The sequence below is a fragment of the Protopterus annectens genome, chromosome 2.part0 (assembly GCF_019279795.1).
Source record: "Protopterus annectens isolate FY-2018-M chromosome 2.part0, PAN1.0, whole genome shotgun sequence".
Taxonomy (NCBI): domain Eukaryota; kingdom Metazoa; phylum Chordata; order Ceratodontiformes; family Protopteridae; genus Protopterus; species Protopterus annectens.
Genome location: NC_056728.1, coordinates 628,209,804 through 628,233,662, shown reverse-complemented (window position 1 = coordinate 628,233,662; position 23,859 = coordinate 628,209,804). Strand labels below are relative to the sequence as shown.

Below are 23,859 nucleotides of genomic sequence, written 5' to 3'. Positions count from 1 at the left end.
AGCTACATACTGTCCCACACATATGACATAATGATGCATGAGAATAAGCCTGCATAAGATTGCCTCCTTTGTACCCTAACAGATTTGGCTAACATCATGGATACTGATTTAAGACCAAGATACCTTGTCACAGCATGTTGCAATCAAGGCAGTTAATAAGTAGTTTCTTGGAACAGAGCCTAAAAGCTGTTTGTTCCATTATGGGAAATCATGTGAAAGCATTTACAGACATATGGAATGAGCAGGGAGGATGGAATGTAATTTTCCTTCCAGCTGATGGTGAAGCAGGTCCTTGTTCTTGCATTACTACCTCCTTCAAAAGTGTTGTCAGGCTGTGCTTTCATCGAGACCTCATTTCCAGAGCATCCCCTGGAACTAATAAAATGGCTCAAGGGCAGCCACTTTTTTGACATTCTAAGAAGTATAGCATACATTTTGTAAAAAAACAGCACCTTCTATCAATATTTTCAAAAGCATTCAGGCCATTATAAGACATCTCTATTCAGGACACTCCAAAAATGCAGAAATCTGTAGAAACCAGGTACCACAGACTGTACAGTTTGCTCATTTGGCATTAAGATTTCCATCATAAGTGGCGGAGGATTGTACAAGCAGAGAATTATAGGAAACTAACCTTAATAAGAGCAGCCTCTGAGGATAGGTGCCCTCATCAAAGTGGAGATCAATGCGTCACAGTGAGGAATCTTAACAGCTGCACTCAGAGCAAGACAAATTTAGCTCCATGCAATGCATGGAATACCTAAAAACAAACTCAACACCATGGAATATCTAAGGACCAGCTCAGCACTATGAGTACATAGAATACCTAAGCACAATCTCAGTACCATGGAATGCCTGGAATATCTAAGGACAAACTCAGCACCATGGAATGCATGGATTAAGGAGAAACCCAGAACCACAGAAAACACAGAATGCCTAAGGTCAAACTCAGCCCCACGGAATGCATGGAATGCCTAAGGACAAACTCAGCACCATGGAATGCATGGAATACCTAAGGATCAGCTCAGCACTATGAGTACATAGAATACCTAAGCACAATCTCAGTACCATGGAATGCCTGGAATATCTAAGGACAAACTCAGCACCATGGAATGCATGGAATAACTAAGGAGAAACCCAGAACCACAGAAAACACAGAATGCCTAAGGTCAAACTCAGCCCCACGGAATGCATCGAATGCCTAAGGAAAAACTCAGCACCATGGAATGCATGGAATACCTAAGGACAAACTCAACACCGTACTATGCATGGAATGCCTAAGAAAAACCTCAGCACCATGGAATGCATGGAATACCTAAGGACAAACTCAGCACAATGGAATACATGGAATACCTAAGGACAAACTCAGCACCATGGAAAACAAAGAATTCATAAGGACAAACTCAACCCTATGGAATGCATGGAATACCTAAGGACAAGCTCAGCACCATGGAATGCATGGAATACCTAAACACAAACTCAACACTGTGGAATGCATGGAATACCTAAGGACAGACTCAGCACCATTGAATGCATGGAATACCTAAGGACAACCTCAGCACCATGGAATGCATGGAATACCTAAGGACAAGCTCAGCACTATGGAATATACAACATACCTAAGGACAAAAGAATCATAACTGTGTTTTCTTGTTGCACATACAGCTGTATTGCTAGTGTTGCACTGTGATCATGAGCAACACCTCCTTTGGCATCCCTTTTACATGCACAGTAACTTATTGAAAACTATCTCCTTCAACATCTTTATTATGCACTGTATAATGTATTTACATTTCTTGCACACAATAGCATGCCCCTTTAGGAATTATGTGTGTTTTGGTCTTTTGGTGTTATGTTGACGTAACTAGTTACATAAGCCAATGCATCATGCATGTGAAATGCTTTATTTCTGAGCTGCTATGCTCAGTGCTGTCTATGCCACAGCCTGTACATTGCCTTTCTGAACTAGTTCCTAATCTGGAAATTCTCATCAGCATAAGAATTCCATTCTATCTCATGCCTCCATTAATTCCATTGCTGCTTTCCTTACTGCCTCTTTGTCACACAAATCACCATTTTCCCCTGAAAAAAGTAACTCCTTACATTGACATAATCTGTCCACCTTATATTTCCACATGACATTGTAACCAAGAAAGAACAAGCAAAAAATACCTCAAGCAAGCAGCCAAGTACCAAGGACAATGATAAAAATTCCAAAAATGGTTTATTGTATCAAAATATAGTAAAAATACTTAAAACAACAAAGAAACGTTAAGAGCTTTCATCCTGACAATACCCTGGGACTTCTTCAGAACTAAAAAAACACTCTAAAATTATACAGTTAAAAAGTATCTCAACCAATTAAATTAACAATCAAATAATCAAGTAAACAATCAAGTAATTAACCAGCAAAAACAAATAAATAGGTGGTTTAATCCTCCAAATGCCTAAGCTGTCTAAGGGATGAATGCGCTTAACGTTTATCATTGTCCTTGGTATTTGGCTGCTTCCTTGAGGTATTTTCCACCTTATATTTCCAGTCATGTTCTTGTTCTTTTAATGCCTTTTTTTAAGGTAGTCTGTATTAGAGACCCAATGGATAACCCTGATATTTAGTGTTCTCCCTACCACCTTTGTATATATTTTAAGCTTTACAGCCTAATAACATCTCACCTTTATATAACTTATGCTTCAGTTATTACACTTTTTCTGTTACTTTACATGAACTGCTTCTTTTGAAGATTTAGCCCTAAAAACCTACTACTTATAAGTGCTTATACAAAAGAACTTTGCCCTAAGTAAATGAGAACTTGTAAAATGTCCCTCATTCCGACTCAGCAGGTGCCAAAGTTGCAGTACTAGCACCCTCAACACCTCTAAAGCTTTTAGCTCAAGAAATATGAATAGAGACAAAAACAATGGAGGGACAATGGCACAAAAATAGGGCAGATTTTAAAGATCGTTCTTATAAACTTAGAAGGTACTAGAATAATAGCTTGTACATTAAAATGTATTTTCTGAAGGATATAAAGCCTGAAACTCAAATGTCTGGCATTATTTAGTGACTTCAATCTTCAGAGATTTGCCAAAACAAAAACATTTTGTGAGGAACTGACAAAAACATGAGGCAAACATCTAGACGTTCTGTGTGAATTTTTACAGTTGAGCGGCATGGCAACCTCATTAACCTTGGAATCCTAAGATTTTTCTAAAAAAATCAATGTTAAAAATAAAGCTGGCAATTACTAACATCATGAGAACAGCGACTGCTGTTTAGAATGTTGAAAAAGCAGAAGAGACCAGTGTTATTCATTAAATAAATCATGATAGTTGTGATGGTCCCTACTCTGGGACAGTAATTAAGGAGCCTCAATCCTCATCACTGACACCTATGAGGGATGGCCACTAGGAGCAAAAATGGATACACATGGTATTTTTAGATGCAGCTCTCTACACCAAGCATAATTTCCCTTAAGAGCACACAGGGAGCACCCTCTGCACCTCTCTGTCTCTCTCCAGGCCTCAAACAAGACTCCATACTGGCCACTTTAGAGCTCTGTGTCCCTGTTCCAAGTAGCCGACTCACACACTTAGATATTTGATTTCCACACACACATACATGCACACATACACACACACACACACACACACACACACACACGCACACACACAAACACACACACACACACACACACACACACACACACACATACACACACACACACACACACACACACACACACACACACACACACACACCTAGGAAAGGCTGGCACAGATTTACCAGCTGTGCTCCCTCTACACAGACTATAAGGCAATTGCACTGCCACTACTTAGCTAATCTAAGGCTCTTACAAGGTTACCCAGTTATACTGAGTAAAATTAATGCTAATACAAACGGTAGAGTTTGACCAAAGCAGCAAGGCTTTCAGGAGAGGCCACAGTGTCACTAAAATAAGCATAAGTACTCTTAAGATGTTAAAAGTATTCTCTAAAAGACCAGCCACAATGAAAGGCAAATAAATATTTAATAATAAATAATAAAATAGAAAACATGAGAATACTGAATATCTAGTTATAATAAATACCAGAGTTTCAGTCACAGCTGGATAGATTCACACAAATGCAGAAAAACAATACTTAACTAATCTCACTATATTTTCCTTACTGACTAAAGAATTACTGTTCCCTAGTTAAGTTACTTACTACATGAAAGCAAGGTGATGAGTGTTAAGTTGCTTACTGCAGCAAGGCAAGATGAAGTGTGTGGTTGTGTGAAAAATCTGTGAGAGATCTTTCCTGTCAGGTTCCAAAGAACAAAGTGCTGCTGTGAGAGTTACATCATATTTCTCACTAATATCTAAGAACTCATTTCAGTACTGGTTATAGAATGGCATCACATCTGGTCACCTGACTCTGGTACAATACACACCCACATCTTTGCTAAGATCTTTTGCAGCATCTGAAAGCTTTAAAACAATTTCAAAAACTTCCACCCTTCCAGGCTAGCAATTAGTTCACCCCTAAGGCCAATACAGTAGGATTCCTAGTCATGGTTTTCCAAGACATTTTTGTCTGTGGCTGCAATCAGACCTGTAAGATAAAATCTTTATGGCCTAAACCAACCCATTTAATTTTCAACCTATTTTTCAAAATTAATTGGACTGAGATTAATCTCTTCCCTTCCAGAATTCTCTGTTAAAATATATACATTTAATCGGTTATAATAATATTGTCTATCATACATGTATGTCTCTTTTCTGTCCAGCAGGACCCACTGTTGATGCATTTTTAACACAAGCAACTTCAAAAATACATTTTTAACACAAACATCTGTACAAATCCATGTGCCAGTCAAATGACATAAAATTCTTTACAAAATTCTAGCTAGCTATGCTGGCACATGTTATACATGCACTGCCATACTTTCACTGGCACAGACGGCTCTACCTTATATCATCACAACAGTTGCAATAATCAATGAAGAATTTTTCACTGATATACTTTTATTTCCTTTTTTCTTTCTTTCTTTCTTTCTTTCTTTCTTTCTTTCTTTCTTTCTTTCTTTCTTTCTTTCTTATGTAAGAAACCATGCAAACAAGGTGCACAGTGTCTACAACTCTACCATTTAACTAAACATTTCTGATCTTTCATATGATCACAAATAACTCATTTCCAGTTACTTTTTTCAGATGTTTGCAGAAACATTAAAATTATGCCTATTTGTATAAACAATATAAACCATTCATTATTTCTCAAACTGCACAGGTTACAGGGTAAGTGTAAGTGATATATTTCTTCAATGTCATTTAAGTTTTCAGCTAAACACAGGATCATAGGAAAATACTATGCTAATGAACCTATAGGGTATTTTTAAACCTAGCTATACTTAGAAGGAATATTACAAAGGTACTGGTCAACTGGGTTTTTGGGGGTATATAAACTTAGGCATGAGTGGTCAAGGATTTACAAGCAACCTCTCTCTGTTGGAGACATAGGTTCCAAACCCAGAATAAATTGATGACTCGCCATCCACTGATCCAAGTTCTGCTTAAATAAATACAGGGAAGAACTATGCTTCACATAGATGGGAAACCTGTTCCAGAGAAGCTGAATCATCTGAGACACATACCTGTGCCTCTAGGATGTCTTACTTATGTTGCAGATGAGGTTTATGTCCCTGGATCAGGTGCTTCAGATGTTATTTGTTTTGTGGATGTGCAAGAGATCCTTTAAGGATGGATCTGAAGATGCACTGTAGAATAGACATAAGTCACATGCCAGCAGCCTTCAAGGGACAAAGTTTAAGGACAAGGCTTTGAGGTGGTCCACATAGGTTTTGTTTTCTAAACCATGAATTCATTTTGTGAGTACCCTCAGTGGATGCCACATTTGTTGCATATGGCTGATCAGATGCATGCAGGAGGGGTCATTGTATTCAGTGGTTGGCCTTAATGAGGACAGAGTACATCAGAAAGATGACATGTTTGGACCTGGCTGTCATACATTTACTTATAAGTTGTGCAATATAGAATGATCTCCTTACTGCTGCAGACACATGATAGTCAAAGGCCAAGTTGTTATCTACATGCATTCCAAAATCCGTGACTTCTGGGGTCTATTCATATATGAATTTAAGTTCATCTTTAGCCCAAGCATGAACTAAAGGCAAAGTTCTGTCATATTTTATTTTATTTTATTTTTTATGCTGCATAAAGGTTGTTCCTTCTTCCCATCCCTTTTGATTATATTATCACTGTAGTAATTTGCAGGAATGCTTGCCTTTCTGAAAGATACTTATATGCACTTCTTGTCACTGAGCTTAAGAAGTGACTCTGGCGACAGATATTGGTCTGTGTAAGGCCTTTTTGGAGGGTCTTGGTGTCTTGTTGGATTCAAAGACTGCACCTAATTCATAATCATCTGGGAATTTAGTCAGCCAGAGGCCTTTGACATTAGCCATTATTGCTGAGAAGTAGATGCCACATAGATGTGGCTCCAGCACTGACCCTTGAGGCACTCCACTAGTGACCGCTTTTTTGTGGAGGTAGACTCATCTAATCTAGCTTCTTGCATCCTGTCTGTAAGACAGTTGGCTATCCAGTGGGTGACACAGGGGTTAATAAATAATTCAGTGAGCTTGTTTACAGTGTCTGAGTAGGGTATTGTGTTAAATGCTTTATCCAGGTTGAGGTGGGCGGTGTGCACCATCTTGTCCTTGTGTATTACTTTTGTGACCTTCTGGAAGAAGTGCACCAGGCTGAATAGGCATGACCTGCACTTGATGAAACCAAACTAAGTTGGATCTAGTGTCAGTGTAGGTTTAGTATGTCATTTAACATATTCATGATTTTTCTTTCCATGGCTTTACATATTAGACTAGTCAAACTTATGGGTCGATAGTTCCCCAGGTCCATGGATGGTCTGCCCTTGTGCATTGAAATAACTGTTGCAGTTTTCCATTCATTCAACATGAAGCCTGCTTGGAGCCTGTGATTAAACAGTGATTCTAGTGGGCCCAACAGCTCATGTCTCATGCTATTAAGAAGGCACCCTGGGATATTATCAAGGACATCAATGCAATGTTATTGGCATTGGACGTTGCCTTAAAGATATATTCCCTGGTGATGTAGGAGTTATGGTTGTAGGTTTTTCTTGAGGGATATCTATGGTTAGAGGGTAAAATATTGGAGCTTACATTGTCAGCCATTATATTTGCTGTATCTTCCATCTCAGTACAGGTGGCTTCGTTTACAATTAATTCAGTACATTGCTGTGTATTGCATTTGAGGTTGCTGACATAGCTGAAAAAAGCTTCTTGATATGGGAGGCTATTTTACCTCAAATTTTGTTTTGGTATACCTGATGAGCCCCTGAACTGCTTGTTTAGACTGATGAGGAAGCTCTTCTCTCTCCAAGCATTGCACCTTCTAATTTTTGCCATGAATTTCTTCCCTTTGTTTTACAAGTTACTGATGTTTAAATTTCACCATAGTGGCTTGTTTTTTTTTTTGAGTTATCCATGTGCTTGTTAAAGGTGAGTACAGCTGTCTCTATGCAGTTGTTAGACATGTGCTTGTTACAGGTGGGTACAGTTGTCTCTACACAGCTGTTAATATGATTATACAGGATTTTCTAGAACAATTTCACATAGACAGTAGTGTTCTCAGGGTTTGGGGGGATGGGGCTTAGAATTTTGCCAAAGTGTCATTTAATAGGAATTTTGCCTCAGAATAATTCCAAAATGTTCCAGGGTTAGCAGGGGTACCAGGTTTTATTTTTGTTTCAAAGGAGACAGCTTTACAGTCTGACATGGTGAGTGCTGAATATACACTGGGAATGATGCAGTGTTTTCCCATGTTTGTGAAGACCATGTCATAGATATTTGCACCCCTAGTGGCTATTTGGGCTAGCTGGTCCAGGGTATTTTTGTTTACAAATTCCAGAAACCACTGTAATGCATATCAGGAATGAATATATATGATTCCCAGTCTATAGTGGGGTAGTTAAAGTCATCATGAATATCATGTTAGGCGGAATGTGTAGTGTCTCCATTACATTTACATATGTGTTATGGGTTTTCCGTGTCATAGAGGAGGACCTATAGCTTGTAAGGATATGATGTGGGACTGTGCCTATGGTAATGTGGATATGGAGAAGCCCAAGTACATTGTACTTATTGATCAGCCTTGAGGTGTGATGTTTTTGATGTAACTTGAGACACAGCCACTTTTCATCCCTTCCTATGCAGTAGGTGGCTTTAATGTGTGGAAGGCATTGCAGACCTGCACTACAGGGTGCACTCAGTGGCTTTAAACATATCTCAGTAACTGCACACACATCTACAGTCTCCAGGATAATACAGCCTGCAGGTGGTAGAGTTTCTTGTTTAGATTTCTGGGAATGGCAGTAACACCTTTAAATGTTCTTGTTTTGGTTTTACAATGTTGGAAGGTTTATCAGATTGGCAATGCCTAGAAAAGCACTATGAGGAAGACAAGGTTTTAGCCATTATATGAAAGCTTAAAGGGGACAGGTACAAACCATCTCAGGCAAAGCAGTGTTGTCTGTCTGTTATACCCCCCCCCCCCCGATTGAAAAATATCGTACCCGTTCAAATGATATGAAAAACTAAGCCAATTGTTAAAGTCAATTATTTTCTTTTTTTATTGTAGCATTATCCTTGGAGAAGGTAGAATGCTGTTCAATGCTAGTCTCATACTTGCTTGGGACAAATAGGCTGAGAGCTCCATAATGTCTCTCTTCATGAAGTCCACTTTGATGTATCTCAAGTCATTTGCACCACCCACGTGGACTATGACTGAGTTATACGGTACATATAGTTCAAAGACCTGACCACATGCATGATCTGTCTGATCCTGACATCTGAGAGGCAACTGACTGTGACTCTCTCCTTATTCAGCCTGAAGAATGAAACATCTGTGTGTCTCACAATGGAGTCTTGTATGTCTAAAATATCGGGTTGTACGGTAGTTTGCCTTATGAGCTCAGAAGCTGAGATGCCATGAGATGTGGCTGTATATGTCATGGTGAGTATTGTTTTGTTAGAGCCCTTTTGAGGTTACTATGGATAATTATTGTGGGTGCAATGTCTGGGAGATCTTAAGGGTTTAGGAATGTTAAATTTAAAAGCCTCAGCTTATGTGAGTTTATGTGTCTGGTACAAAGTATGTGCATTGGGTGAAGGGTGTGTGTTTCTAACAACCTGCTTGGCATTATATATGTACTTGTATGGGACAGCCTTGCCTCCAGTGACATTGTGTAACTACAGGTCTCATACCATATCAGTTTGTTTAAGAATTAGGTGGTTGTCATGAAACATGACCCCTGCCTGATAGCACAGAGGTTAAGCCTTAAAGTGCAGGATTACCAGCTGACAGTCCTGGATTCAAAACCTGGTTGGGGAACAACTGTTCAGTAAAAGTGGAAGAAAGGCCTGGCAATCTACTGCTATAATATGCCGCGAAAATTGTATGGGGTCTTCCCATAGAGTCCTCATGACTTGATTTCAACTCAGAGGCAATTACTTGCTTGCTTTGCAGTAAACATGAGACAATTGCTACATTGTCCATATCCATCAGAATGGCTGCAGAGATAGTAGGAATGTCCATATCCATAGCTCCGTATCCTTATTTTGTGATCATTAGGAGATGGTACACGAGGGGGTCTAGAGCTGGCTAGCTTGGGTGCTACTCGAGTATAGACTTCCATCAAGACTAAGACTAAATTCATGGTGCACAGGTCCTCAACTTGCAAAGTAGTTGTTATATGCACAGCTAGGACCTAGGGAATTTTGAGAAGTGGTATACTGATATCATGCAATAATTTGAATGCAGCTTTGTTTTGACAGTATTAATACATATATAGATATATTGCATATTTTCATAGTGACATACAGCTAAATATTTTTATTCTGGCATATGTTACATTTTTCAGCCAACATTATTTTTTTCTGTGTTTTGTCATTCAATGGTATGTTACTCACTCAGATATGAAACATAAAATAGATAAAAATTGGAAAACATATTTTTCCACTGCAGTTCTTCCTGTATAAACAACCTTTATGGTCATCTTGGGTTTTACACCTTGTTCTTTCATGTATTGACTGTCCCTAACTGGCAAATCCCTCAGTTAAGAAAGTTAGCTCCAAAAAATGTCATAACAATATAAGGAGCTGCTGATATGAAAAATTAAAATTCACCAGAAAGTATTATTAATTACTGAATATCAAGATGATTTGAATAACCTAAATTTCAAATTGCACAACTTGACTTTCATATGGAACTTTTACTTAAAAAACACAGAATAAGTAACTTCAGTATCATTACACAAATGATTGAGGCAATTGTAGAGTGGCCTTGTGCACAACAGGTGCAGACAATAAACAAATACTGAAACAAGTTTACAGAGTGAACTTTAATGAGCAGGGTAATTGTTCAATAACATAACAAAGTTATTTGCACACCTGTTTGCACATAGTCCAAATAAGTTGTTTACAGACCTATCAGTTGTTTGAAAGAAAAAAAAGAGACAATTTGTTTTGGAGCAAAAATACAGTATATAAAGTGAATACTGGACAAAATGACAAATATGAAATGCATATGCATGAAAACTGCTTATACAAGTGATTTAGGTATGGTAGGATGGCCTAATCAGTAAAAGAATGTTAAGTGTTTAAGCATGGACACAGTCACAAAATTGCAGGGATTGAGTCTACAAGTGCTTTTGATGCTACAACAGATTGGCACATAAGAGGTCGGACACCAAGAAGGAGCATGTAAGTGGAAATGTGGTAAGAACAAGTCAAGTGGCAAACTTTGGGTACAGGATAACTGGCAGAATTTGAAAGAAGTGGTAAATGCTGAAAGTGACAATTGAATTGATGACATGAAACTGGAAAAGGCAAATCAAAAAAGTTCAATTATGTACTTATGTTTGTACAGCATGATTAATGGTTCTTAAAGGATCATCTGGGTCAGTCCAAAACTGGAAGAGCTATAAGTGAAGCTTACATAGGGGCTACACTTCCTTAATGGTGGGGGGGGGCTACACTTCCTGTAATTTCAGTGCAGAAGAAAGACGGACTGTTCTCACACATGCAGCTTACCAAAAGAGAAGTGCCTAAAAGTTTACACAAGGGAGTAAGTGGCTTCTCCAAGTAAAGTTACTGTGCCAGTAAGTATGTATGCGAGACTAAGGTGGGCCAACACTGAGAATGGATTTGGAAGTTTTAAATAAAGTGGTACTTTTAAAAGAAACTGCAGGTGGCAGCACAGGACATTAACATTATAATGACAAGGGCACTTTAGAGACTGTTAGAAGATGCGGTAGTGGTGCTGCAGTAGCGTTGTTGCCTCACAGTTAGACGTTGCCCATTTGATTCTCAGTTAGTGCGTCTTCTGTGTGGCGACATGTGTGAATGGGCGTTCCTTTGTCAAAGGTTGTGCGTTAGGCCCAGCAAGCCAGTACGTAAAAATCTACTGCCAATCATTAGCGGACCGGAGTTCTGCTGTGGCGACCCCTAACCGGTAAAAGCCGAAAGACACAAAAAAGAAGATGCAAAGGAATGCTTTGTCAAGGAAATATGCATATTTAAGGGTAAGGGGGAAAAGAACCACACTAAAATTAAAAGTTAGCCCAAAATTTCACAAAGCCAAGACTGTGTCATTGTACTTAGGCCTAAGGTGGAGTTGGAGCTACAAATGGTGGACAGTATAAGCGTGCTGCCTAAGATGACGTGATATGAGTAAGACCATCCCATAATACCTGTACTTAAGAGTGGAGAAACAGGAAATGTATGAAGCAATGAAAACTTCAAGGTCATTATTAAGCCAGCATTGTAGTCTGTGTACCTTTTGAATGATAAAGAAAATACTCACATCCCTAGCAGAATGAGAATTTCACAAAAAAAATGAGCTGCCACTGACTGGAAGAAGCATCTTGGCAGATCTTAAACATTAAGAAAGGGCCTACTTTTATTACAACAAGTGCAAAGAATTCAGAAGACACGGTATTAGTTTGATGGTATCCTACTGATGAGCCAGAACAATGAAGACATGCTAAATTATCCCCAGGTAATCCTAGGATGATAAAAGGAACTTGTGCATCAAGTTAACTGACATATAATTGTGAATTCTTCAAGGACCACATCTCTGTGGGTGTGTGTTTAGCAAAAACGGCTTTTAGAAATACATAGGCTGTGCTTAAGGCAACAAGGTGCACACACTCATCTGAGGCTGTATCTTGTGCTGTGAACTATTTCTTTATCCTACTGAACTGCGCAACAGTCTTGTATCCTCACTGCTGGAAAGTTGGTCTGGATGGATGTGGATGTGAATTGTGAGTGATCCTTCTTGCCGAGTGAGAAAGGGATCACATTAGAATAAATGCTTACCTCGATTGAGTCTGCTTTACCTTTACAGTTGGCGTGGGATTTTTCTCATTATAGTCACTGTGACGTTTTATATCGCATATTCCCAGATGCTATGGAAGACCCTCTGCATTTGCTTCAAAAAGTTAAATCAGTGTTAATTTAGTCTTGTATATCTACCACTGATAAAAGCTTCTGTCCAGATGGAACTAGCAAATGACACAGTGCTATCACATGAATATCATTTAGTTACAGAAGGGGGACCTCACCTAGGCTTTGTTATACCCTGATACTGCAATGAGTAAATTATGTTGTACCAAGGCCCATTTCTGTGTGACTCCAGAGTGCAAATCCAATAAAGTTACATTCTAAAGTACTGGGAACTTTCCACGAGAGACACCTTGACATAGGGAAAGTGAAGTCATTTGCCCAAAGTTTAGTGTGGTGGTCTGGCATAGGCAAGCATTTTGAACACTAGCTAAAACTTGGAAAGGAAGCCAAAAGGTTCAAAATGCACTACTGTAAGCATAAGCAATACTGCAGATGTGGAAGTGACTTTCAGTGCCACGGTAGTGCAATCATATCAGCTTCACAAAACCCTTCAAGGGCAGGACGTTCCTGACTACAATAGATGGGCATTCTGAATGTCCAGAGGTTGCTTGTATGTAATAAACAACCTCTAAAAATACTATCACTCTGTTTGCAAGAAATGGATGGGTTACCCGAGCGAATTTCAAGATGTGCTAGGCTGGAGCTTACATCAGTTGAGTTTAAGATCATTAGCAAAAAGAAAAGTATAAAATATTTATGTCTCTTCCACACCACCTGGACAGAATCGCCTAGTAGCAGAAATCTGTGCAAATGTTTAGGAAAGCTATTAAACCCATGAAACTAGATGACATACCATTGCAACATAAACCAATCATTTTCTTTTTGACTGCAAAAATGCAGCTCATACTATAAATGCAGTTTCTGATACATTGCTTATGAACAGAAATCTAAGCTCGGGAATAAATGTGTTTATACCTAATGTCAGAAGATATGTACAAGAAGCCCACTCAGAAGCTGTGTCATAGGCCAACATGTGCTATCAAGAGACTACTTTTCCTAAAACAAAGTCTTTGAGGTGCACCACTGATGTAAGATATGAAATACGAAGACATAATGTAGACCACAAGTGTCAATCAGTATGACGGCCTGGAACATCTTACCATGTAGTTGCCCTTCCTGCAACATGAAAAGGATGGATTCATGACATGACAACAGGAGAGACTGATAATACTAAATATCAGGACCAAAGTCTGACCAGAAGCATTCCAATAGAAAGACTATGACCAGGACTGTGATATCAGATGGCTGTCAAATTCAGTTCCCAGCCACAGGCGAATGGTGTTCATAGGCATTCCTCACTGTTGGACTGTATCGATTCTGAAAATAATGAACCCAGATGGGGGAACCACCCAAATAACCTCAGCAGGCTAAAGTTCTGATCCCTATAAAACCATAATGTTGGAAACGTGTTCCTCATCGGATAAGTTGGATGGTTTGTTTAATATTACTAGTAGTAAATCTACACTTACTGGTGATTGCTTTTGTGCAATTGGCACAGCTTGGAAAACTGCTGTTGCATATATTAATGACTGGGCTGATGAAATAAATCATGTTAGGCAAAGACAAAATAAAACACATTTAGAAAAGAAAGTGTCCACTGTCAGTAAAGATCACTCAGCTACTAATAAACATGATAATCCAATAACAACTTGGAAATTCAGGATACAAGTATTCAGCAAGCTGAGGATTCAGAGCATGTAGAAAAGAGTTAAAAAAAACAGAAAGGAAGAAGTTCAAAACAAATAACTAAGAAGAAAATGAAATAGATTACTGTCCATCATGCAAAGAGGATCTATACTAAAAAGGGCACTGTTTTTCGGTAGCATACAGAATACAGGGAATAATACCATTGTTCAAGCAGAAAACATTCAGTCTACTGAAAATGATTTGATTTTTTCTAACAGAAAAGGTAAAAAAAAAAGAGGCAAGGGCAGGTAAAAAGCAGGAAATGAAAACTGGACTTGGAGGGACTGAAGAACATTACTATGAAAAAGAGGAGAATGACTGAAGTGAACAACATGGCTTGGGTTGTGGATGTACAAAGCCAGCTGGATGAGAACGGTATGTTTGCAAAATTAATCCACAATGAAAACAGTGATGATTATTAACAGTAAAGATCATTCCTTTATAACACCTGATAGAACAGATATTACAAAATTAGAAGCTGAAGATTCTTTAGATCTGGTCAGAAGTCATAGCTATTGCTAGTAATTGGAGATTCAGTTAATAGAGGAAATGAGACTTACATTTGCATAGATCATAATGAATATTGAATGATGTTATGCTTGCCAGGAGCAAAAATACAGGAAGTAAGAAAGATTAGAATCCTTAACGTAAGGAAGTTTGGAGCTGTTTGTCTTCAGGGATATTCTGATGTTACAGCCCTCTTAGACAGCACAGCATGGATAGCTGCATGGTTTACAGGTAGGAAATGGCAAATACCATAAAGCAACTGGACAGATAAAATTTTAGGTTACAGTTAGGGTGTCCCACTGGGCTGTGTCCTAGACTCACACCTGTTTAAGTTGCAGCTTTCATATCTTCATCTTTTATATAAAGTGCTCTGCAGTATGTATGCAGTTGACTTGAAAATGGGTAAACTGATTACATACGTTACAGGTAGGGCATGTTTGCAAAATAATTAACTTGATCTTCTGAGTACAGGAGAAAAATGCTGATAGAGCAAAAAGTAAGCATATGCAATTTGGAGACAGAGACTGAAGGGTGAATATTTAAAACACAATCACTGAAACTGTATTTCATTTAAGGACCTGGGGAAATGGGCAGGTCCATCTTTGAGTTTTTTGCAGTCATAAGAACTAATTGGTTAATGATAGTTATAAAAATACAGGCTGTATAAAATATTTATAAAGTCTAGGGAATCAGAAATAATGAAATCATTGTGTGTAAGTTACATTAGGCCCAAACTAGAGTATGGAATAACAATATAGAAACCTTATAAGAAAACAAACAATACAGTGGAAATATACCAGGAGCATCCATGGATGTGAAAATTTTAATTATTATGAAATACTAAAATATCTAAACTTGTACAGTGCCCTATATAGATATTTAAGAGACCTTATTCAGTTATGTAGGACATTTAGATACAACTACCCTGGGAATATTTGGGATTATCAAAAAATACTAAAGAATAGTCAGACAACCTATGCTGAAGATTGCATGGGAATGACAAATGTGCTAAATAGTTCTCTGAGAGAGTAGCACATGCATGGAATGCACTACTGAATTATATTAAAGCAAGCACTACTTTAGATATTTTTAAGAACAACTTGGACACTTATTATGGAAATGACTGCTTTGGTATATTGGCAGGCTAAAAGGTCATTATTGCATGTGTCTGAAATATTTGTATACATGTACGTATGTACGTATGTATGTATGTATGTATGTACGTATGTATGTATGTATGTATGTACGTATGTATGTATGTATGTTGCAGATGTGCACTAGGTCCATCAGTACAGTGTCAGAGGATGCCTTATAAGCCAGACACAGGTCTCCTCTCAGCAGTGCGTAGGATACTCTATACAGTGACAGCGCTTTGAAGTGGCCCATTTAGAACTTATGTTTTAAGCCCTGTATTCTCTTTGTGAGCAGGTTCTGTGAGAGTTCGAGTTGCTGCATATGCCTGGCCAGATATTTCCCACATAGGCATTGTATTCAACGACTGGTCTGATGAGAGAAGAGTAAAGCGTGATAGTGACATCCCTGGACTTAGAGACTATCCATTTGCTTATAAGCTGTGCAATACAGAAGGACTTTCTTATCACTGTGGACAAATATTGGTTGAATGTAATGTTACTTTCCACATATGTTCCCAAATTTTGAACTACAGGGTTGAGTCTTAGGGGCATTTTTTCAGTGTTGTAGTTTCCTGGGTAGTGGGTTTCCTAAAGGATACAATAATGTACTTTTTGGCATTTAGTTTTAGCCCATAGCTCTAGCAACAGTTATTTGTTTGGGACAAGCCTTCCTGCAGAATGGCTGAGTCAGTTGGGGATTCAGTGACTGCTCCTAACTGAAGTATTTACCTGTTAGTGAAAATTTAACTCCCTGGTTCTAGTACTGGTTGAGATATTGGACTTGTGGAGAAACAGGAGATACAGAACAATTGAGCTTCTCCCTCAAAAGTTGATAAGTTACTGAATAAAGGGAAAGAGCTTCTAGCCTCTCTTGGTAGCTCAATGACTTTAGACTTGTGATCTTTTACATTAGGAACCTTCAGAGGTCTTTCTAATTGTTTGATATGTTTAGTGAGATACATTCACTACTAAAAGTGATGATACTAGTTTACAGTTTTACTAGTCTACAGTCTTAAGCTTTGCTATGAGCCCATTTTTCGCACACAAAGAGTCTACTAGTGAGAGTTCATTCTGGTCAGTTCGAGTGTCATAGGGTGACTTAAAACAACCATCAGTTTGCAATCATCTGCAAACTTTGGTAGTCAGAGATCTTGGCTCTCTACTTGAAGATCTGAAAGGTTGTTCACCACAGACTCCGGTCCGCTAATGATTGGCAGTAGATTTTTGTTCAGCAGCCTGAGAGCACCATGGTTACTTTCATACTTTCTGATGAGATATCTGCAACTCTCACACTGTTTTGTTTTTGCCTTTCTTCAGTTTATATTAATTTTACCACATATGGGTTCATTTTTAAAGCATTTAACTTCATTCACTGCACGACCAGCTATTTCAAATAAATATACAAGAGCCAGTAGACAGGATCTACCCATCATAAAGCCAGTCCTTTGTGGGTCAAGTCTAACAAGATTCTTGATTATCACAGTTTATGAGGTCAGTTATATTATATTCCATGGTTTTGCAGATGAGGCTTGTAAGTTTGATAGGTTTGTAATTGCCTGTGTTGTGTACCACTCATCAGGGACAAAACCAGCTGGTAGAAATAATTTAAACAGTTTGAAGAGTGCGTCTACAAGGGCGTGTTTAACACAATTAATTAAGTTTATAACAGTCCACAGCACACAGGATCCGAGGTCAAATAATCCAACAGCAGGCAATAAAATCAAATTTCTTTTAATTCCAAAAACAGCACACGTAGTCGGTTCTAAATAGAACAGCAACACAGATAAGCCAAGCGCTTTCACCCAGTATATTACTAAGCTTTCTCAAGGCAACAAACAGAGCTATCCATTACACATCAGTTTTAAATAACTAGTACAATTAAATGGTAACTCCACCCATCAATTAGAAGTTAATACCTTTGATAGTGTTGTGTTAAAAACATAGTACAAAGAGAAACAGTTTCTCAAGTTGAATATGTATGTTTGTGTAAGAAATACTTCTTAATATAGTCAATAATGGTAATAATACCCTGCAAAGTGCCTTGTCAGTGCAAAATTCATAAAAGTACATCATAAATTAAAAAAATGTTTAAAATTTGAAATGATTAATTATTGTTACAAGTTGGAATTAAAATTAAATCACATTTCTTATTCCAAAACTAAAATAGATAGATAAATGATAAATAAATCAAACTTTTTACAGTGACATTGTAAAAATAGGGAGCTTTCTGACTATTGTCACAACACTACCTAATAACAACAACAACAAGAAGAACAACAAGAAGGTGAAAGAAGAACAAGTGAACCTATACAAAATTAAACTAAATAGTCACATATTATAACTGTGCTCTTCTCATTTTTAGAATGCTGTTAATATTTAAGCCCTCATTCATTCCAGGAGGGGTGCAGGCATCCAATTTCAACTGCCAGAACAGTTCTCGAGTCTCCAATTAATTAAGTAACTAGTCACATTGTTAGGTCAAATGGAGAAAGTGTTTTTGGTCTTGCTTAGTACTCTCAGTAAATTATCTTTAAAGATATTTGAGGGAATAAATGATTCAGGTATTATGGGGCTTTAAACAGAAGTCTCAGAGGTTGAAGTCATCAATAAATTTCTTTGCAAGGCTATTAGCAAGGTCATTTGGGTCAGAATAGGTGGCTCCATTATGAATAAGTTCTGAACAATGAAGGATATTTTTTTTAGTTTTCTGACACAGCTAACAATGTATTTATAATTATCTTTGACTTCAGACCAGACTATCTTCATAGGTTCCGATAGTAGGCCTGGCAGTATGCTTCAATTCTTTTGTAATCCTTTTCATATTATCCTTGAAAAGACCTCTTGGATCAATTAAATAATTTAAGGAGTTTCATTCTTTTGTTGTATACCTTATTTATAGTGGGGAACCACCAGTGTTGTTTGTTTTAGAAATTCTCATGATACTTGGTTATGGTATGGATTACTAGCCCTATGCATTTTTTTTCTGAATGGGTATAGAATTCCTTCATGAAGTTTTTTAGGAGAGGTGGAGTCATAAGTGAATTTTGATATTTCGTCACATAGTATGTTAAGGATTACATGTTTGTAGTACTTAAATTCAGTGAGGTTTCCTGTGTGAGCTTTTGGGAATTTAAATAAGGTTAAATGTTTATGGTCAGACTTCTCTGAGGAAGGAGATACCAGAGGAGTAATACAAGAGGTGGCCATATTTGTAACAATCAAGTCAAGAATGTTGTGCCGCCTAGTAAGTTTATTTAGCAGCTGATCAGGGGCTTTTTTTATTTATTAAGTAAGTTTATTTAGCAGCTGCTCAGGGGCTTTTTTATTTATTAAGTCTAGAAACTTTTGGGCATATCCTGCATTGGAGGCATTGTTGTCTCAGTTTATTGAAGGGTAGATAACGTCATCCAAAAGAAGAGACTTTTTACTAATAGGGAGCTCACTTAGAACACTGAGGAATCTTACATCGTCATCAGAGGAACAAAGAACATGTTCTGTAACAAGATATTACGGCAATAACCGACAACGTCAGTGTGATATATTGAAGATTTACCCATGGTTGGTGCGGTTTAATCACAAGGGAGAAGCCTGAGTAATTAAATAAAGCCAAATGTGAGTAAATTTCAATAAACGCAACCATGGAGTCGGTTATTGCTATTATACAATGACGTTATTTAAGAAAAAAAATGCTTACCTTCCTTAAATAATGTCTTTGTATAAAGGCGCATGGCTGTTCTTCTGCGGCTGGTGGTATACTGCTTCCTTGTGATGATGTACTGCGCATGTGTATGGGACTTGCGTTCCCACGCATACCCAGTAGATCAGTGCTTGGGAAAGTAAGCAATGGAGAAAAGAAGATCTCCGTTGCTCCGCTTTTGCTTTATTTATTTTTTTAATTAAAAAAAAAGATTCGGGAAGTTTAGGGTAGGAGAGAGACAAAATGGAGGAAATACAAGGGAAATCAGGTATGTGTCTTTAGTTTTCAACAACGTACCTGATTTCCCTTGTATTTTCTGCATGGTGTCTCTCTCGTATGTCCGGAGTCCGGACTATAAATTTAGTTTTTATTTTTGCTGAATAAAAGTTAAAAATTAAATTATATACCAACGGAAAAAAGTCCAGATGACCGGACCTTTTTCTGTTGGTATATTCCCGAATTTACAACGGGCATGCTGGTTGGACTGGCCAATCAGCGTGCTCATTTTAGAATGTTAATGGCCCATCATTGTATAATAGCTGATAATTAATCCTACCTACAATGATCTGTATTTCAGTAAGTTCAGCTTGTGCGACTCTAGTATCTGCCTGAAAGTGATATATTCCTTGACAAATATGAAGACTCCACTACAGCCACTGAGCCTGAAGACATGAAAATCACAAAACCCTGGTATAGAGGGAGTACTCTCTTAACATTTACCTCAGCTTTCAGCAACTAAGTAAACATGGATGTTTTCCAAATACAGGAGTGTCCCAAGATCAAGTTATTTATTGTTTAGACTTCTGGCATAAATGAAAGCCACCTTAAAATGATCCAGTTTCCAGACTGATATGTTAGTTATGTTATGTTTGGATGTCCATCAACTACATTCTGCCAAAAAAGTCTCTGGGGGCTGCAAAGCCTTTAGCCAGTATGCAAAATCCTTAAAATGAGAGCTGCAGGCCTTCCTTAGTGGAACAAACTGGGCTGTCAAGCATCTCATCTTGTGCTGACACATACTAGATTCCCCTTAAATTACACCAGCTATTTAACTAATTATTGAAGCCAAATTATCTTTTCTTTGTATCCAGTCATCATTAGTGGTGAAGAAAAGATTCAGCTCAGGACTAGTACCTTACTTGAATTTGTAACATGCAGGGAAAGCTCTGACAAGTCTCTCTGCATATCTCTCATGGTTTTATATCTTAAGTCATTCACTCCCACATGTACCACTGCCATGATATAGTCATATTTGTCCAGTTATGGTCCTTAAGGCCTTTGTACTGTCAGAGATTCTTGTGTCCAAGTGGCAAGTCATTGTAGTCCTCTCCATTTTTAGAGTTGTGAGTCATGAGTCAGTGTGCCGGACAATAGAGTTATCTATCACTAAATCATTTTTATTTCTGCTGTGCTTCAAAGTAATGGATTTGGAGTGTTTTTACTCAGGATGACTGAGAGGCATGCATGAGGTGGATGAGTGGCCTGCTTTTTACTTAATCTTAGTTCTAGGAAGCTCGGGGAGTGATTCTTTTACATCCTCAGCATAAATTTTTTTTGTAATTAGAGAAAGATAATGACGGAGATTTATGAAGCTCACACAAAACATTTACAGGTGAGAGGAAAGTCTCTGGATTATTTAGGTATTTGCACCTTTCCTCAGATGAAATTATTATTATGGTTTAGTATAAATTCATTACCTGTGCACATAAGGTCATTTGTACACTGTCTAAGGAGACCAAGTGCTAAAAGGCTCACAACAAAGGTGGAATTAGAAGGCTGAACATCTTTTCCATTGTGTATGTATTTAGATGAATAAAGAAAATGCAGTATTAAGCAGGCAAAACAATATGCAATATAGGGCTTCTTAGGGTTTGGTAGTCAAAGGGAAAGAACTTCCCAATTTGATCCTCTAGTGCTCACAAGTATGATTAGGTAAGATTAGACCGTGAAGAGCTACCACAGCTAAATTTATAACAAGGGTAGGTAACTTAAGCACCACCATGTTTAAAAGAGCAATACAGACTGGCTTGGTGGATAACTCTGTGGAATACAATAGGAGGGCAAATGTATTTTAAATAACTTAAGGGGAGAAACTTTGCAAAATTATACTTATGTGCTTACTCAGAGCTGCAATTAAATGAGATGACAGAATTATGAAACAAGAGCAGATACACTGAGTATAAAACACAACTGTAGAACATGGAGAGAGGGAAACATCTTAAGATATTTACTTGTGTGGCTGACTGGCCTGGACCTGCCTTAAAACAAGTACAAGTTCTGAACTAGTATGATTTACAGTCGCCACATAAGAAAGAAACTAGGATTTAATACCAACAATTACACCACTTAAATGACAAAATGCAGTGCAACTATTTACTGCAATTACTAATACAGACTTAAATACCTCAACTAAATCAGATAAAGACTGCTGAAATGAACTTAAAAACAAATGACCGTGATGGCTGTACAAGGACTCACCTATGTCCCTCATAAACAGGAGCAATCTGTAACATACTGAAGGCATACGCATAAACCAGGCCATCCTCTTGCTCCTAGGGGCCTTATGTTGGGTAAAACTGTCTCTCTCTCTCTCTCTCTCTATATATATATATATATATATATATATATATATATATGTATATGTGTGTGTGTATGTGTGCGTATATATATATATATATATATATATATTTTTTTTTTTTTTTAAGGTGTTAGTCTAGTAATCTGTTTTGAAGCTATGAACCAAGGTTCATAGACAAAAACAGCCAGAAGGTAGTCAGTTAGGCATGTGTTTTATTAGTTTTCCCCATGTAGAACTATGCTGGAATGAAGGCTGCTTGAGGTCTGAGGGATATGAGTTTAAGACCCCTGTTGTGCTCTCACATTTATAACTATGTTTAGTCACTGTGTTACTATCCTTTTCATGCATTATATAGGCAATTACAGTGTTTTCTTCAACAAAATTTACTTCTGTTAAAAAGTAAAGTGCATCAATAACTTCAAGTCAGGATGTCAGCTTAACGATGTCACTGACGATCTAAGCTTGTTCTTTCATTAGCCAAGCAATATTATCAAGCAGAAGATGTGTGTGTGTAATTAAAGCAATATGAAAACAATGTTTTGGCTTGGAATATGGTTGTATACTTTTTCATAGAAATGTCACAATGTATTTAAATTCCGATTGCTCATTAGTTTTTAATAGAACATTAAATTGAATGGTATAGCTTAATTTTTACTGAACAGTGCATGTGTATATGTAATGTACTTCTAGAATGAACATTTTAATGCATATGTTCATAAGATTTTCTCAGTACAAAATAAAAGAAGGTATTTTAACGTAACTCATTTTCACTTAGGAGAGCATATTCCTTTCATAGTTTTAAGTATGCAATTGTTCAAAAAAGTCACTCTAGGCCCACAAATACATTTTTTGCCTGCAGTTGCTTTAAAAGGGTAAGCAATTTATTGAAACAAGCTCTGCTACACTATCTCGGTGTAGCAGTACCAATCCAATATATTCATAGGATTACATTTACAGTTTTGTCATCTTACTCTGACACTCACCTGACAATGTTAGCCATCTTCTTATGATATGTTCAATAGTGTAGCCACAAAGCATGAGTCTTATCCAAATTTACTTGCGTCTCATATCAAAAAAGCTTCTCCACATGAAGGCCTCTAGGATTCTGTTTCATAAATGAATACCAGTGAGTGAAGGTAAATCTTACACAGATTTTCAATGTTAGTCACACAAAATCACAATGTCACTTCCTTTTCTTTCTGAAGCCAACAACTTTGCAGTCTTTCACCACAAGACTAGTTCTTTCTTATCTTGTATGCACTAAGTAAACACCACAGCAGTGATGGCACGGACAGTTTGTATTCTGTAAACTATTAACCAGTATGCCACAGTCATTCATTTAAGTAAAACTGCAGTCATGTGAAAGGGGAAACTATGGCTTAGTCAGAATGATAACCATGTAATGTAGTCAGATATATTTAAATGTTATTGCCTAGTGTGGTCTCTCATCAGGACAGATGTAATGTTTTATACTGTGATCTACTCATGAGAGACAAAAATGTGTTGTGGGTTCAAAACCCCGATCTTTCTGACCCAGAATCCAAGCTTAATAATGAATGACAATGAAGCCATTGTAGGAAAAAGAAATTCATATTACATCATTTTCATGAATGATTTAAATACGGTGTTATGAAAGAAAACATCTGAGTAAATGATCACGTGTAGTACATTTGCACTCCCACTTCCTGTTGATGTCACATGTTTTAATGAAAGTCACACATTTTAGTGAGAAGTTTTTATTTTGTCTTAAATTTAT

The 23,859-nt window shown here is 37.5% G+C and overlaps 1 protein-coding gene across 1 annotated transcript in view; it reads right to left on the bottom strand.

The window, feature by feature from the left end:
* Positions 1–23,323, bottom strand: part of LOC122793174 (stimulated by retinoic acid gene 6 protein-like) — a 953,191-nt gene extending 929,868 nt beyond the window's left edge. Inside the window, exon 1 of the mRNA XM_044060994.1 lies at positions 23,087–23,323. Coding sequence (XP_043916929.1) covers positions 23,087–23,103 — 17 coding nt within the window. The 5' untranslated portion in view covers positions 23,104–23,323. The remainder of the gene's footprint in view (positions 1–23,086) is intronic.
* Positions 23,324–23,859: the final 536 nt, after the last annotated feature.